General features: G+C 46.3%; 1 protein-coding gene across 1 annotated transcript in view; it reads right to left on the bottom strand.

Moving 5' to 3' along the window:
• Nucleotides 1–17,315, bottom strand: part of LOC139057731 (uncharacterized) — a 101,674-nt gene that overhangs the window by 17,360 nt on the left and 66,999 nt on the right. The window contains exon 3 of the mRNA XM_070536479.1: nt 8,921–9,109. Within this exon, the coding sequence (XP_070392580.1) occupies nt 8,921–9,109 (189 nt within the window). The remainder of the gene's footprint in view (nt 1–8,920; nt 9,110–17,315) is intronic.

Genomic DNA, 17,315 nt, shown 5'->3' with positions numbered 1-17,315 from the left:
CGTGCCTCCCAGAGATACAGTAAGTGAGGGTCCATCTCAGGTATCTCACATGTGCGGGCTAGTTCTTTTGTGACTTCATCCTTTTGTGTTCTTAAACTTTCACACCATTTACTTAAATCCTCGATTTCGACGCTGTGTCGGCTTTGCATCCGGCGGTATTTCACCCAGTCAGTAATTTTGCCTATTCCTATGTGTCGTTTGATTTGCCCAGTCCGAATTGTGGTGCTGATGATGTAACGGTCGCTGCCTAAATGGTTTAGGGTGTTTATCCATTGCGCATCTTCACAATTTTGCACTATCGTGAGGTCAGGGCTGGTATAGGAATGTGGTAAGCGGGATTCGGAATTTGGTTCGATATTCTTTCTGTCGTGGCGGCGTCCGACGCGGTACGCCGTCGGATGCCGCCTCGACAGATGGGATTTTCTGCGACGCGAGCACCTCACCGCTATCACGTTAAAAACCGTCTTCGATCATTCCTTCTCCTCTACAAGAAGAATGCACGGTCGGCCTCATTGCACTTGTCAGATAAACCACAGTGGGCTACCACAGCACTGAGCCGCGTCTCCAGATATCGGTGACAGTTTTCATGCCAGCCAAGGACCACGCATGTACGCACGATATTTCGATACAGCACTGAGTGCGGGTCAGGTTGACTGCGGCTTCTCGCGTGGAAATGCTAGACGTAAAGCTGTTCACGCACAAATTCCTCGTGGGATGAAAACGGCAATAGGCAACTTCGATACGCAACCCACACCAAACAAATTTTATCAACAACCTTGAATTTTTGCCTGATTGGACTAAAATGTTAATTCATCACTAATACTTGCGTGGCATCAAGAGTTCATCCTCAAGATCACCGTTTTGCTAGAAAGCACTCTCTTTTCGCGCCGCGTCAACATTTTCTCGTCGCCTCACATTCTTTCCTTGGACAACCTCATCATGTCCCTTGACATAAAGAATATCTCAGCGCACTTGTCACCCTCGTCAGGCTGTTCGCCCACGTGCCCGCTCCACTAATTTCCCTGCTTCGTTTTCTTTCTGTCAAGAACAGCACACAACTGCATAAATGGCCTTCCTCACAACGGCAAGACAGTCACATCTTCGCCTGAATTTCTGGAAGAAGTTGTGACAAAATGTCGCCATAAAGACACGTATTCGAATATAAGTCGCCCATTACTTAATAGCCATAAACTTGTATGTTATTACAGTAGTATGAGTGGGATGAAACGTCTTCGTGTAGTTGGGTTTGTATTCACAAAAATTTCTTCGGGCTGGAATTGCTAGTCCGAGCTAATTCCAATCAATCCTGATGCTGGACATTTTATTAGGGAAGGCGGCTGGCCAATAGCGATGATACCTTACGAACAAAAAGCATTTTGAATTTAGCCGCGACATATTTTCCTAGAGTCCATAATTTGTGCTTTTGTTCATTTCTATTTGAATACGAAAAATGGTTCCTCTTGCGGTATTTATGACATTTTGCAATGTGGTAGGTATTCTGTCCGTGTGGGTAATAGTTATCAAGGGCCGGTACCTCGTGACGAATAGCGACTCAGTGCAGATAAACAGCCTGAAATTTGGTTTAAGTCTTCTTGCGAGGGCAAACAAGTAGCCTGTTTTATTGTGTTCGACAAGGAACTCTCATACAGGTCTTACGGAGCTCAAGTTGATGACAAAGCTAAACACGTTGAAGGCCATGAAGACGCATGGAGGGAATATGGCTTGGCTGGCCTACTACTAGGAGATATTGCAGGTAAAACTACGCATGCGGTTCAGTAGATCAGCTCGAACTGTCTACTATATCGCTGTCGTTTCTCCTGAACTTCGCGACACCCTATTGAAAAAATTACCCGCTTGACCTTCCACGGTAATACTTATACTTGCCATATCGTTCTAAATTTTTTGTTCCTTCCAGGTTTGTTATATCTGCTTTAAACCCGACCTTATTTTTATAGGTGTGATGCTCTGACGTACCGTGTTCATTTTGAAAACTTTCAAGGACAGATAAATTGCTCATGCGACCTAAACATTGTTCAAGTCAAAAAAGTTCCGTTCTTTTTTTCTGTGTTAGTGCATCACCTCATTTATAGATAGTTTTCACGTGACGTCGTGGAAGCGGAATCTCGCCGTGCTAGTACCCGGTCCTGATAATCCCTGTGACAGCCAGTTCACCCTATTATCACGCGTTCATTGTTTCGCATTGTGACAATAATCTTTTTCCATCGCATTGTCACTTTTACCGATTTGTCACTCTGGGCAAGGCCGCGCCATGCTATCACGTTTTACGCTCACACAACTTCTCAGTCTTCTTGCACCCAAAAATGGCCGCCATGATGACTTCAAGCAAAGCCATCTACCAGCGAAGACATATGGCCTGAACCCAGGCCATTGTGGCTTTGTGCCTGACAATAATTTTTCAGAGATTCGTCGAAATCGTTGTGGCTGGAGCACGCACCAGTTATGCCTCTGAAATTGGTCGCTAAGCCCGGCGGGCTCAGTATAAACATTGGCTTGGAAAGTAAATTCGTAGGTGCCACCTTAGAACAAATCCACGAGGGTTTCTTATTCGAGGTTTAGGTCATTCATATATCGTAAGCACGCTCATGGAACGTAATTATGTGAGTCCATATTTCGGAAACAGCACTCAGATGTGCATCTAGCACGCGAACAATTTCATGTTGTATATTACATGCGCTCGGAAGTGCCTCTTTCATATCAATGCCACAGTAAAACCACTATTCGATAATAAAAAAAAACTAATAATGAATATGCCGGTGCACTCATAAGGCTTACGAAAAAAATATTACTTCGTGCCAAGGGGAACTTTTCAGGCTCTAAAGCTGATTAGTCGTCGTACTTGTGTCGGAGAATCTTTTAGCTTACTCTTTCTTTCGCGTCTCGTTGGCCACGTGGCATAATGTGGGAATTCAATTTTATGCAAGCGTGGAGGCCCATTTCGTGCAGATACTGCAACAGCGACTTATCGACTGCATTTCCTTCAGTATTGCAGAAAGCTTTTCTTAACTTTGTTACAATGAGGGAAGGTAGTAAAAAGACTGAGAAATAAAGTGTGTGAGCTAATATGCTGCGACGATCAACTCAGAGAAAAGTAAGCCAGAGTCCTTATTTTGAAACAGTTTAGTTCGTTCTCCATGATTTTACCTGTCACCATTGGGTTGCTCGAAGCTGCGTCTCTGGTAGTACTGAACTAAGCCACTCTGTAGAATGCACAATAAGAAATAAACTGAAATAATTGAACCCACCCTTTACAAAATGCGGGCCAAGGGGCTACAAGAACAACGATAACAAAATGCTTTGAGGAATGGGTCTTACAAGATAAATGTTTATTATATTACCATTGACACGTGCAAAAAATACTGTTACTCTTGTGGCTTCTGTAGACGTTAAACGAACGCCCGGCATGCCGGGCAAGTACACTTGGCGCTTGCTGAAATACTGACAGGAAAATATAAAACAGCTCTCGTGCGTTCATGTAGAACACAGCTCGTTAATTGACAGCTTGTACCGTAACCGATAACAGGCTTGGGGAGCTTGAACAACTTGACAGTTTGAACAAGAATTGAAGCATAAGGAGCCTCGGATGTCCTTGTAGCGAAAGCTGCAGTAAAGAAACATATTCCTCGTGTAATTTACATGTTATTTGCAGCAAGAGAGTGGAAGTGTCTGGAAACGTCAGCGACATTTTGCGTGCTCTGAACTGTCATTGAAGGAGACACGTTTTGGTACCAACACGGTATGAAGTTAACCGAAAGTTCCAGCTCCTCAAAACGCTTCCCAACACCCGTCATGCTTTAATCCTCCTTTGGGGAAGACGTTGGCACTTCGACCTGTCGCTTGGCGTGAATTTAATTAGGCAGTGGTGACGCTGGGGAAATGCGCTCTCTGGAGAATTGTGTTCGAGGACACGAAAGGTTGACGTTTGAAACGTTACGTGACAGTCGTTAACGGGGGTAAGTTAATTACAGATTTTACCGCAATGGCTTTATTACTTTCTCATATACGCTCAGGAGTTAGTGGCTGTCCGAAGGATCGCGCCAAGTTTTGGAAGAAGGATTGCAAGTTTTTTTCATTTACCCAATCTTATTATTTAGGAAAAACGTTATAATGTTCTTAGCCACAGCCATGAAGTTATTTGATTAGATTAATCAGTTGCCATTATTACTAACATCATCTACTTGACTTAGAAATATCAAACGACTGTCTTTTTAAAATGAAAAGCATCATTTACCAAAGAGTAATTCCTTAGCCCAATGAACTGTTCTATATGAATTATGATCATACCTTAGATACTGGGTTTTTAAAGCGACAGATTAGTAAAATTCCATTAATGCTTTCATGAAAATACATCCTTGCGGCCTTCTAGTCTAGGTCACGATTCTGAAATGCCATCCTCGAACGCGAAATGCTGTCGAGGAGAGAAGGCATTTCCTATGTGTGAATAATCACATAATACAACCATCTACGCATAAATCTAGCCTGCCAAGCCGGCTCTTCGTCTCTTTAAGGCCAAATGCCTTCGGCACCAAATGCCTCTGAGATACTTGGCACGTGCGTCACGTTTCCAGATAGATAGATAGAATAAACTTTAATGTCCAACGGAAAAAGGTGATCTACCCACCCCCCGACGCACAGGTCAGGGGGCTAGTGCCGCCGCCTCAGATGCAGGCTGGGAGGTCTTGGGTCCCAGCAGCCTCTTCGGCCAGTTGGACGAGCCGGAGCTGGAGCTCAGGGTCCGAGCTGCGCAGCAGGGTCTCCCAGGTGTCTCTACTATCTATTTTGTGCGTTCCCCCGGGAGAGTACGGACATTCCCATATTATGTGGTCGAGGGTCCCTCTCGCCCCACAAAGATTACACTTATCGCTCCTGGCCTCGGGGAACATGTGGTTCGCCATAACCGGGTGCGGATATGTATAAGTTTGTAGTCGTCTCCACGCGACTGCTTGTGTGTTGTTTAATTTTGGGTCTGGCGGGGATACCAGTCTACGAGCCAATCTATAATGCTGCGTGATCTCCCCATATTTTAGCATGCGCTCTCCGCTCCCTCGGTCATCGAGGGGCCCTGTAGCGGCTCGGCGGTAGAGATCTCGAGCCAGCTCGTGGGCCGCCTCGTTGCCGGGGACGGCTTCATGCGCCGGAGTCCAAATTATTTGAATTTTTCTATCTAGCTTTTTCTGGCCTAGGATTCTGGCCGCTAAGGGCGAGATCCTTCCCTTGCTAAAATTTTGTATGGCAGTTTTGCTGTCACTGATCACAAATTTCGCGTCCGTTCCAGCGCAAGCTAATGCGATCGCAATTTCCTCGGCAACTTCTATGTTGCGCCCGCGCAGAGTGACAGCAGTCACGGGAATACCCCGGCCGCTGACAGCCGTTGCCACCGTAAAACTGCCGCTACCTCCCGCCGCATCTACATAGGCCACCTCATGCTCCGAGATATTACCGAATCTAATTTTTAATGCTTCGGCTCGTTTATGCCTCCTGTCTTTGTTATGTTCCGGGTGCATGTTTTTTGGCAGAGGGGGGATAATCAGATTTTTTCTAATTTCCCTATCTACTTCCACCTTTTGGGTGGGGCCTCTGTCCGGGTTTATTCCAACTTTGGACAATATGGCTCTTCCTGTCTTCGTGGTGCTAAGTCTCTCAATTTGAGAGGTTCGCACCGCTTCCGCCAGTTCTGCCCATGTGTTGTGCACTCCTAGAGCCATCAGTCTCTCTGTTGATGTACACATGGGCAGTCCCAGCGCTCGTTTTACGCATTTTCTCATTAGAGAATCAATCTTTTCTCTTTCCACAACTTTCAAATCGAGATATGGCGTTGCATAGCTCACCCGGCTGAATATGTACGCCTGTATTAGCTTAAATAATTTTTTTCCTTTAGCCCTCGACCTCTGCTGGCCACCCGCCTAATTAGGCTCAGGGTCTGTAATGCGTGATTCTGCAGCCTCTTGAGGGTCTCGCCATTGTAGCCGTGTGACTGGAGAATCAGGCCCAAGATTCTAATTTGCTCTACTATTGGTACCTCTTTACCCGCCACCTTAATTTTGATCTCCGATGGTGCCTTGCACCTTAAGTGTTTCGGATTGTATATAAACAATTCTGATTTCTGCGGCGAGCATGCTAGGCCTCTCTCGGCCGCGTAATCGACTATGATGTCGGTGGCGGCCTGGAGCAGGCTTTCGACGGCTGAATCACTTCCCCGGTTGACCCAGAGGGTGATATCATCCGCATATATACTAAATTTTAATCCCTCGAGCTTTGCCAATTGCTCGGGGAGTTCTCGCATAGCCACGTTGAAGAGTAGGGGAGACAGCACTGATCCTTGGGGCGTACCCTTACTCCCTAGCTCAATTGTGGGGGATTCCAGCGTTTGGAACCTCATGCAAGCAGTTCTTCCCGTCAGGAAGTCCCTGATGTATCGATATGTCCTGGTACCTACATTAATCTTGTTCAGCCCTTCCAGGACCGCCTCATGCTTTACGTTGTCAAAAGCCTTCGTGAGGTCCAGTCCCAGAATTGCTCTTGCATCTTTATACCTTGAGTCTATTATATCATGTTTGATTTGGAGCATGACGTCCTGGGTACACAATTGAGGTCGGAACCCGACCATCTCATGTGGCCACAGATCGCCCTGCTCCATGAAGCCCATCAGTCTGGTCTGGACGACGTGCTCCATCAATTTCCCCACGCATGAAGTTAAGGAAATTGGCCGTAAGTTTTCAAATTGCGGAGGCTTCCCGGGTTTTTGTATTAAAGTAATGCTTGCCGTCTTCCACTGTTGTGGGAGCTCGCCTTTTTCCCAACATTCCTGCATGTACTTCGTTAGATAGCTAATGGAATCATCGTCTAAGTTTCTGAGCATTTTGTTCGTTACCCCGTCAGGGCCTGGAGCCGACTTCGTTCTGAGTCTTACAATCTCTGCTCGCACTTCCGCTTCTGTGATGGGGGCGTCCAACGCCTCGTTAGGCGCTCCACCATAGTCGGGTAGTGGAGTTCGCGATGTTTCCCCCACGAACGTCTCAATTAATTTCTTCATGAAATAATCATCGTTCCCTACGAACGCGTGCCTAGCTTTTGCCAATCTTATACCGGATTGAGTTTTCGAGCTTGCAGGGTCCAACAAATGCCGGAGGATGTTCCACGTCTTGGAGAGGTGCATGCTCCCCTCCATTTCGTCACACTTGTTGGCCCAATTTTGTTCGCACAATGTAAAAGTATAATCTTCGATTTCCTTATTGTGCCTAGCAATCCTTCTTCTGAGGTTGCGGTTCCATTTCTGATTTTTGAGACGACGTTCCATGCTTTGCTTAGCTTCCCACATATGCAGAAGACGGCTGTCCGCTATCTCCGGGGCGTTATCCCCTTCGAGCGTTTTTGTCGTCCTTCTAACGTCCGATTTGAGCGCCGTCGTCCATTCCTCGATGTTTCTGATGGGCCCCAGTTCCTGCGCTCTCCTGATATCTCTAAAGTTATCCCATTCAACGACGGCCGGCGCGCGAGCCCTGCGCGTTTGAAGGCCCACTTTCAGTATGGAAACAATTATGTAGTGGTCGCTGCCAAAATTTTGATCCGAATTATGCCATTCTAGATCTTTAATGTTTTTCGAGAATGTTAGATCTGGAGATGTATCCTTACTAACGCTATTGCCCACCCTCGTTGGACTCTCAGGGTCCGTGTGCAGAGTGAGCCCTATGTCATGCGTATCTTCCCACAGCTGTCTGCCTTTCGGGCATTGGTGCGGGTACCCCCATTCCTGGTGATGTGCATTAAAGTCCCCCACTATCAACAGTGGCTGGTTGCTTGAAATTTTGAGGGCCTTGCGAAGCAGAGCCCTGAACCTCACCTTCCTTTGCCTGGGTGAGCTGTATAAATTTAGAAGGAATAAACTAGGGTCCTTCTGTTTTCCGGTTATAATTTCGACAAACACGTTCTCGATCTCTCTCGACTCTAAATCGTGTTCAATGGCCGCGATATTTCTTTTCACGAGTGTTGTGACCGAGGATTTCTCCCCCCTGCCACTATGAAATGCCTGATAACCTGACAGTTTTGCGGGTCCTCCAGTTTCCTGGAGGGCAATCGCCAACGGAGTCTCATCTAATAGCGGAAGGTACTGTTGCAGAATCGACCGCTTGCGCCGGAAGCCGCGACAGTTCCAATGCCAGATTTGATTTTCATTTGCGCGCCTGGCCATTTTGCAGTTGCGTGACGATCTGCTCCATATTCTGTTGCCACCCGTTCATGGCGACCATCTCATTCCTTAGCCTTTGGCATTCCTCGGCCTGTTTCTGAACTGCCCCAAGGACAGTTTGAATTTGGATGTTGATATGGTTCATAAATTCATTCATCTTGGCCTCTAATCTTACCAAATTTTCGACCCTTTTTTCTATAGCCTGAATAGGGTCGGCGTCTCGAATTTTGCGTTTCGTTGGTGGCGGGAGGGACGCCTCTGTGACCATCTTATCCTCTCCTTGCGGCTGTTGACGTGCCGCTGGGGGGGTCATCTGTCTAATGGGTTGTTGCGGAGGAGGGGTTGCCTGCCTCTGTGATTTCTTTAAGTTTTGGATTTCGGACCGTTGCGAATCGACTATCCCCGTTAATTTTTCGACCATTTTCTTTAATTTCTCAATTTCCTCGTCCCGTTTATCCCTCTGATTATTTTCCTGGGAGACCTTGCCCGCGAAATTCACACCCTTACGCTCCTTGCTCCTACCTCGTCTCCATGGGTTGGCAGGGTCCCTTGAGCTCGAGCGCCCCCTGGACTGGCTCCTGGCACGGGAACCGGAGCGTCCTTTGGGCGGCGGCGATGGTCTGCTCTGATTTGCTTCCAGTTTTGGGAAAGAGTCCTCGCGGAACTTGAAGTCTTTTCCCTCTTTGGGTTCGCGTTGTCGACTCTGATGTCCCCCACCAGTCGTCGTTGCTTGTCCCATCTTCTCCCACTGTCGCTTCTTAACTTCGTAGGGAGTGCGGAAGAGTTCTCGGCACTTGGGATCTCCTAGGGCGTGGCCTTTGCCGCACAGCTGGCATTTCAGCTCACACCTGTGGTCACTTGACGGGTTCTCGAGGCCGCAGCCCCGGCACTTGACGTTCGTCGGGTCTGGGCACACGTCAGCGCGATGTCCGAGTCGGCCACAGGCGACACACACTTCGTATTTTTTGCGGTACAGCTGGCATCTGTGTACAGCTGGCATCTCACGTTTCCAGCATTTCTTCGCATTCTTCGTTCATCACAGCTAAAGCTTGGAGACGTCGTGCCAGATTTTTTTTTTGTTTCAATATAGATCACGTGAGATAGACATAGGTACGTAAGATTGTATAACACCTCGTAGCAGGTGGCAATACCTTTCGTGTCTTTGTGATTTACGACTGTCGAGGGTCTACGCAAGACGAAGCAGCCGGCATGTCGTGAACTAGAATAAAACGGTCGGAGCACAATTCATGCCTTCGGCGTGATACGAGCGTACACTCGTCGTCGTCTAGCTGCTACTCACGTCACACGCACGCACACACACGCACACGCACGCACGCACGCATTCACGCACACACACTTACACACACACACACGCACGCACACATGTACACACATACACACGCACACACCCACACCCACGCACACGTACGCACGCTCACACGTACACACGTACACACGCACACACACACGCACGCACGCACACACACCACACACACGCATGCGCGCACACACGTACACACGCACACACACACAGCTACTGCCGTCACACAGACGCTTTTCTCCACCCGTTAACCGTTTGGGGAGCTCCAAAAATGTGGCATCGCCAGCTACCTGCAAAGTAATTTGCATGCAGCTGATTCTCACAATGCGTGGGGCTTGTACTATTTCTATCTATCTATCTATCTATCTATCTATCTATCTATCTATCTATCTATCTATCTATCTATCTATCTATCTATCTATCTATCTATCTATCTATCTATCTATCTATCTATCTAGCCAGCCTCTTGCGCAGACCCACTGGTCAATGTTGCCTACTTGCTTGGGCCTCTAGGTGTGTGCTCTTGGTCGTGATGTTGAGGTGGTCGTTCCATCGTAGGTTATTCTAGCTTGGGGATCTTATTCTCGTCTTACCGTCGTCGTCAAATCTTCTACCCGGCTCTCAGAAGCCCAAGTGGTCTAATAGTCTGAGCCACTCGATATGAGCTTATGGTCATGATGACGTCGTGGTCGTTGCATCGTCGTTATTCCAGCTTTGTCAACCGGCTCCCGTCATGCGGTCGTCATGACGCCATCATGCGTCATGACGTTATTAGTTATGCAGTTATCGTTATCTCATTGTCCTCATGTCGTCATCACGCTGCTGTTGCAGAATCGTCATGATTTAGGAATGGACATCTCATTGTCGTCATGTCGTTGTTGTTAGGCCATCTTTGTCATCCCATCCATATAATTTATTCTTCGGACGATATCGCGGGGCGATATCGGAACATGTGGCATATAGTCGAAACAACGAAAATCTCAGAGCGAAGAATGGCAAGGTTGGTATTCTCTCGTTTCGGGACTGCGTCAGTTCTGCCCATCGGGTGGCAGAATTATCACTACACGTGTTAAATAAAGGTCCCTTCAGGAATGCGCTCTGTCGCTATATTGCTCGAGTGCTATTCGCATTACTTTCAACAGCCATCGGGAGATGAGTTCTGCCGTAAGTTTTTCTGCAACACAGTTGGATTGTTTACATTATATTAACGGATATTTATGCTGATTAAGTGCTATTTACTGCTGGTGTAACTGCGGCAGTGTAGCAATGTTAGTTCGCAGAGCGTTCAGTTTTGCGCAGATGTGTTCAGACATTCCTTTCTTTTTCTTTATTAAAAAAAGCTAAGTGGACCCATCGCAATGTACTTTCAACCAAGCGCATGCAATATAAAGCGCAAATGTCAATCAGCAAGTTTACTTGCTGGGTACTTGCAGGAACGTGGACAGAAACTCACGCTCCACAATGTTTATATATTGGAGCGACAATGACATTGAAGCACTTCATCTGACTAGATGGTCACGACATTAAAACAACGCGCCGCGTCTCCCACGAGGAAAATAAAAATTATGCCGATCCAACGCAAACGTGAAAAATTATGTGAAGCGAAGCTTTAGGCAAGCGTTTAAATAAATGATACATGGCTAACGGCAATGCGTACAGTTGTATTTACTTTCATTTCGTGCAACGTGTAATCTCACGCACTGTTTATGTTTGTCCACAGCAAAGGTCCCAACTTTAATCTCACGCAAGTCATATGTTTATGTGTTGCACCGCTAACTGGGTAGGCCGACATGCGAACACCAAAAAAAGAGGGATATATACTGCGATACGCAACGCAACAATGTCACGAAGACTAAGACAGTGCATGCCATATGTTGATGGTAGAATAGTGTCGATGGTGTGTGCACAGAGACGTACAACGCATGTCCATCTGCACTTATACATTCCGTACCTCTTGCATCGCAGTGGGACATATCCGTTCTGAAGGATCGAGCAAGAACTGGCCCACAACCCGCGGCAGATACCGAATGGCTAAACTACCTAAAATAAACTATAAATCAAGTAATCTGTTGAATGTAATCCGCTATTTCATTCAGAAGTCGGCGTGCTTTGAGGTACCTCTGAGCCGACCATAAATGTTCGCGTTTTATGTAGGATTATTGTTTCTTAATACACAGAACAGAGGTGAGCTTACTGGTTCGTTTGTCGGTCAGTATACAGGGATTATAGATGGTCGTTCGCTGTTACATGCATTCGGCGCACATATACCATTCGGGCCGATATCTGCAATTATCTTGCCACGTGGTAGTGGTTGTGTCGAACACAGTAGCAAAACTGTAAATAGCGAAACTAAATCCTTATTGGGCTAACTTGTGCCCTCAAAAACAGGATGCACTCGAAGAACGGCGACAGCGACGAACACAGTCGGTGATCCTCGAAAATGTTATCACGGGTCCGGCGCGTCGGCTTTTATGTATCAGTCATCGAAGGATCTAGATTGATCGTTGGTGCCCGCGTGTCTTCCAGAAAGTTCTACACCATTCGCGCGGCGCGATGAAATCTGAATGCACAAGGTTCGGGGACAACAGACAGCGCATAGAGCCATCGACAACTTTCGAGAAGCTTCCGACATGTGCAGGTGCGTCCTGAGCTGTGCGATAACATTTCTTAAGCCATGAAACATGGTCACCGGATAAAGATAAACAAGTACACGTGTCAATATCCAATTAGCATACAGCAGACAGCAACAGACAAAAGCAGCAGCCACGTCAAGCGAGGCAGGGTACGCTAAGAAAGCTTCACTTTAATGAACTGCAGAAAACAATTAGAGTTTGGCGAGCGAATACATTTGGAAGATTATTCACCGTCCTTTTTTGCATTGCGAGCTGCTTCTCACTTCTTAAAAGAAAAACTATGTTTGGCAATGTAAGAGTTGATAAACACTGCACGTGTAAAATTCACTGCGATGAATAAGGGCGGCTAAAGTAGGACAAGTTGGAAATGTTGTGTTTTCACTATGAAATGAGTGCAAGCAAGCCATGGTGGGAGGAACGAACCACTTCTATTCTATCGAGTTGCACCGACATTATGCAGATTATGGGCACAGATAATTTTAATACCGTAACAGTACGTCGTCGTTCACTCTCTTCCAATAATATTCCCTGTTTAATCATCGTTCGTGGTTATTAATAACAGCTCGAAAAGTACCAGCAGGTAATGCAATTACTCCCCAATACAGTGGCGGGTTATGTCGTCTTGCGGCGCCAAAAACAGGGCGGCCGTTGCCAAAGCCTTATTCCCATCGGCTAAGAATTCTGCTAATCGTATTTAGTCAGGACGGAATGTAGAAACATTTTCTTTTCTTGTTTCTTTTCTTCAGCAAGCCAGAGTGTAGTCATTCTAGCCGATGTAGTCGCCGCGAACGTTTACGAAAAAAGAAATTTTAGTCGCTTAATCTCCGATGTCTTAAGTTGAGCAACCAATATCATACGCGAAATAAAAAAAGGACAGTGCTCAGATCTAAATTACCTTTCAGTACATAAAGCAAAAGCTTCTGTAATGTCAAACTGAGAATGTGTGCTTCCTAACACAATACACCAACCTTGTTAAAAACTATTACCATTGCAACGTGTTTGAGCCGTTTATAACAATTAGGCCGTCTACGCGCAAGCCGTACTTTCCTGAAAGCTTTTTAAAGCAGCACCCAGTGTTTTACAGTCACATTTGCCTTATATTTTGCATAAGCGGTTCAACGTACCCTACATATTTTAAAAACTCTTTATTCATCTTCAAAAAACCTTTCAGCTGACCGCAAACCTTGGCCACGGACGATTTCTTTAGTCCTTTTACCAATGCTGTTGTTTAATGAGTGCGGATAAACGAGAAGGTAGGCTACACTTGAGCTGGCTATATCAAGCAATGGTTTTGACATTTTAACTACCACGTTTTTCATTTAAGACGCACACCCTTATTGCAAACAGGCAAACATACTAAGTGTACCGAAAGAAAAATCTCGAGATGTGCACAAAAACTTTGGTGAGAGGTTACAAGTATACGTCCTCGTGCTGTAACAGAAGTTCGCATTCCACATTCAGGTGGCTATTTCGGCAACTAGGGATGCCCTGGAACGCGACGATACCCTCCGCAAGAAAACCACTCTGAGTGTAGACAAGATCTGCCGCCTTCTCGAATTGTGCCTGTCCAATACCTATTTCACCGTCCGTGGCAGCTACTACGGACAGGTTAAAGGAACTCCCATGGGGGCCTAGATTTCCGTCGCCATGGCTAACTTGACACTGAAGAATATTGAGGAAAGAGTAGTTTTCCCCCGAAGCCAAAAGCATTCTTTAGGTACGTGGATGATTGCTTCTGCATCGTAGAGACGGGGCAAGTCGAAAACCTGCAGAGACACTTAAACTACATAGACCAGGACATACATAGTTTACATATGAGCGCGAACAGAACGGATCCCTCCCATGCTTAGATGTACAAGTTACGCGAACAGATGGCATTCTAAACTTTTCAGTCTACCGAAACCCAACCCACACGAGCCGCTACCTTCCCTTCGAATCCGACCATCCGGCAAACCACCAGGCGTCTGTGGTAAATGTTTTATTCAAAAGAGCCGAAACTCATTCCTCATCGGAATGACATCAAAGGAAAGAAAAGAGAACGGTTCTCAACGAACTCAAAAGGAATGGCTACACAGAGGACTTCATTCGAAAAACAACCCGACAACAAAAAAGAAGAAACAAACAACGGTACCTTCAGCCCGTTGACTTCTCCCCTATCCCAGAAACGAGCGTCCATCCCATACGTCAGACGTATCAGCGAAGCTCTCAGTCGAATGTTGAAAAAAGAAGACCTCAAAGTTGCGCACAAACCGATAGACATTTTCAGTATCCCCGTCCCTAAACCAAAAGATCGTCCGCCAAATAAAAAAAGATTGCTCAGGACGTCGTCTACAAAATCAGCCGTGCCGTCTGTCCGGCGTCGTATATCGGGGAAACCAAAAATCTAAAAGGACGAATCAGACAACACGAGAACTACGTCAGGACGTTCAACCGTATACGCAATGCCATCGTCGAACACTCTGAAGACGCCGACCACAAAATTGCTTTGCGAGAAACCCAAATATTTCAAACAGAAACGAACTCGCGAAAAAGACTACTACATGGAGTCATGACCCATTCAGAACACGGGGGTAACATAAACCACTTGCAGGGCAACCTACCCTCGGCGTATATCCATGGCCTTGGCGACAGACGAAAAGAAGAAAAGCACGCCCAGCCAGGTAGATTACCGCTCGAGGTCACAAACACCAAAACATATTTGACCGTGAGCCCTGTTAATAGTTCATCACTAACTGCCTTTATCACGCTTGTTGAAAACGATCTACTTACATCTCAGTATACGTTTTTATTTATTGTCAGTATCACTTTCTTTTACCTTTGTTTTGCTTTTTGTGTTACAGTTATCTGTCCAACCCAAATTTTGTAGCATGAACCTCATTATATATTTTTTTACTCCCGCTGATGTATAAGTTTATTATATGTATTAATGTGTATTTCTAAACCGTTCTTCATTGTCACGTTTGTATGTCAGTGTACCTTTTTTAATGCCCTTTCTGCTATGGTCCCGGACGGGATTGACAATATTCCATAAATAATAATAACTCTGCGCTCCCCCGTAACCCTCCCCCCCTCCCCCCGCCTCCCGTCAACGGCACTCTCGTGGTTCAAGCTCCACCAGCACCGGTCATCCGAGCCGACCAGCACCACTGCAGCCATGTCACCCTTTAGCTTCCCCAATTTCCCGTCTGCGCAGTGTCTCCCCAACTTCCGTACTGTACCCTCCTTCTTTACAAAAGGCCCTTTACAAGCTGCATACCGCCACCACCAAGGAACAACCCCTGAAGAAGGAGCCGAATAGACTCCGAAACGTCGGGCCAATAAAACTCACTTATTTGGTTGGAGTCAGTATGAAAGTCCTAAAGAATTTCTCGACCCGACAGGCAATTATGCCGAAATGTTTAGCTTCAAGCACCGTTGTACAAGCACGTACAAATTGGATTGTTCTACTAGTGCTAAAAGCAACCAAAATGAGTAAGTAGATTCAACAAGATTCTAAAAATCACATCAAATCAAATAGTTTGCCGTCTGCGAGGAAATCTCTTAGATCTATCAAATCACACTTTTGTTTAGTGCACATAACCAGGGGAAAAATGCTTTGATTATAGAAAAATCATGTGTATTCAAGTGGCTGAACTTATCACCTCAGTCATGGCCGAGTGGTATGGGCGTCCGCCACGGCTTCGGGAGCTGGTTGGTTCGAAACCCACCGGCCGGCACTCACCGGTTCAATAAAGACGGGTAAAGGTGTCCCCCGACCCGGCGCCCAGTTTTCACAGGGCTGTTAAGACCTGGAAGTGCTGCGTGGAGTCCCGCTGTGCCCTACCGGGCAACCTGTTTCGACCATTAGCCCGAAGTGGCTGAACTTATCGCGCAGACGGGCTCACTGCTGATCATGTTGTGGAATATCCATGAGAAGGCGCCTCACAGAATCGTTTAGTGTGTCACAGGACAATGCAATTAGAAGCTGTCTTCTTTCGCAAGCGGTGAAAGAAGCGAGACCTGCAGGCGACGTCTAGTCATAAACGATGTGCAAGACAATTCGATGTACCGTCAACTTAGTGTTTACAAAAGTGTCTAGAGTTGTGTCCATTCGATACAGTGCTGACATTGATCACATTTATTCAGACAGCTCCCTAAGCCCATTCCACACAGCTTTTTAAAGTGTAAAATGGGACGAACTCGAAATTAGTGATGGTCTTCTAGGTGTGAGCAGCAACTACCAATCGGTCGGCTAACTTGCTTCTTCTTACAATAACGTGACTAAGGATCCACTAAAATTTAAATTGTTATATGTGATGGCTGGGCGATGAAGCACTGGTCAAAGTATTTGCCACAGTGCATGGCTACGAGTAGCAATCTGCGTAAAAAACAATGAGACAATGACTCCAGTGCTACCCTTGACTCAGAATATACTAGGCAGACGTGTTATAGATGTTGTTTTGTGCCACGAATGGTAACTTCTACTTGCAATGTGCACCTAAACCTGAAAAGCAGACTGGAAACTGCTCTCTAGGCTAGATCCAGCCGTAAACACCGACGTGCAACTATTTCTACTTTCTTGCTAGCTACTCATGCGCAAAAAATGCCAGAAATGTGGCCTCTAGTTGAGGCGTCGATTATATTTTTTATCCATTCATAGACTTCGCATAGCTCCAGACAGCATTTCATCGACTTTCGATGTGGAACATCCTAGTCCAGACAAGGTGATCAGCATTTCTGGAATATAATTGACTATTTCGCCTAAGTTATACCCTCGTGTGCAATCTAGCGACGCACACTCGGAAGCAGCCAACGTTCGAGCCGCTATTGCATAAAATGTAGAAGTATGGGCACTTACTCTAAAATATTACTCGCTACAAACCGATCTATGATTACTGATGTCTTTCCCGAAATTACCTATTATGTAGCATTCCTTGTACGCGGTACCCAAGCTCTAAAGCATGCGCGACTTGAGGAACAAAGAAAAGAGGATTCCTTTGCATATGGTGAGACTGACCTGCGGTCGATAGTACTCGGGCGCCCTGGGATGCAGGACGAGTGCTCAAATGATCAAAGAAGCGGCCGCTCAATGTGTGTGTTGGGAAACACACAAGCCCGAAACTGTCCACGTTCTCGCCCGGGGTCCATCCCGCCGCGCCCAAGAGCGCGAAGAGCGCAA

The sequence above is a fragment of the Dermacentor albipictus genome, chromosome 3, assembly GCF_038994185.2.
Source record: "Dermacentor albipictus isolate Rhodes 1998 colony chromosome 3, USDA_Dalb.pri_finalv2, whole genome shotgun sequence".
Taxonomy (NCBI): Eukaryota; Metazoa; Arthropoda; class Arachnida; order Ixodida; family Ixodidae; genus Dermacentor; species Dermacentor albipictus.
This window is presented reverse-complemented; position numbering and strand designations above follow the sequence as displayed.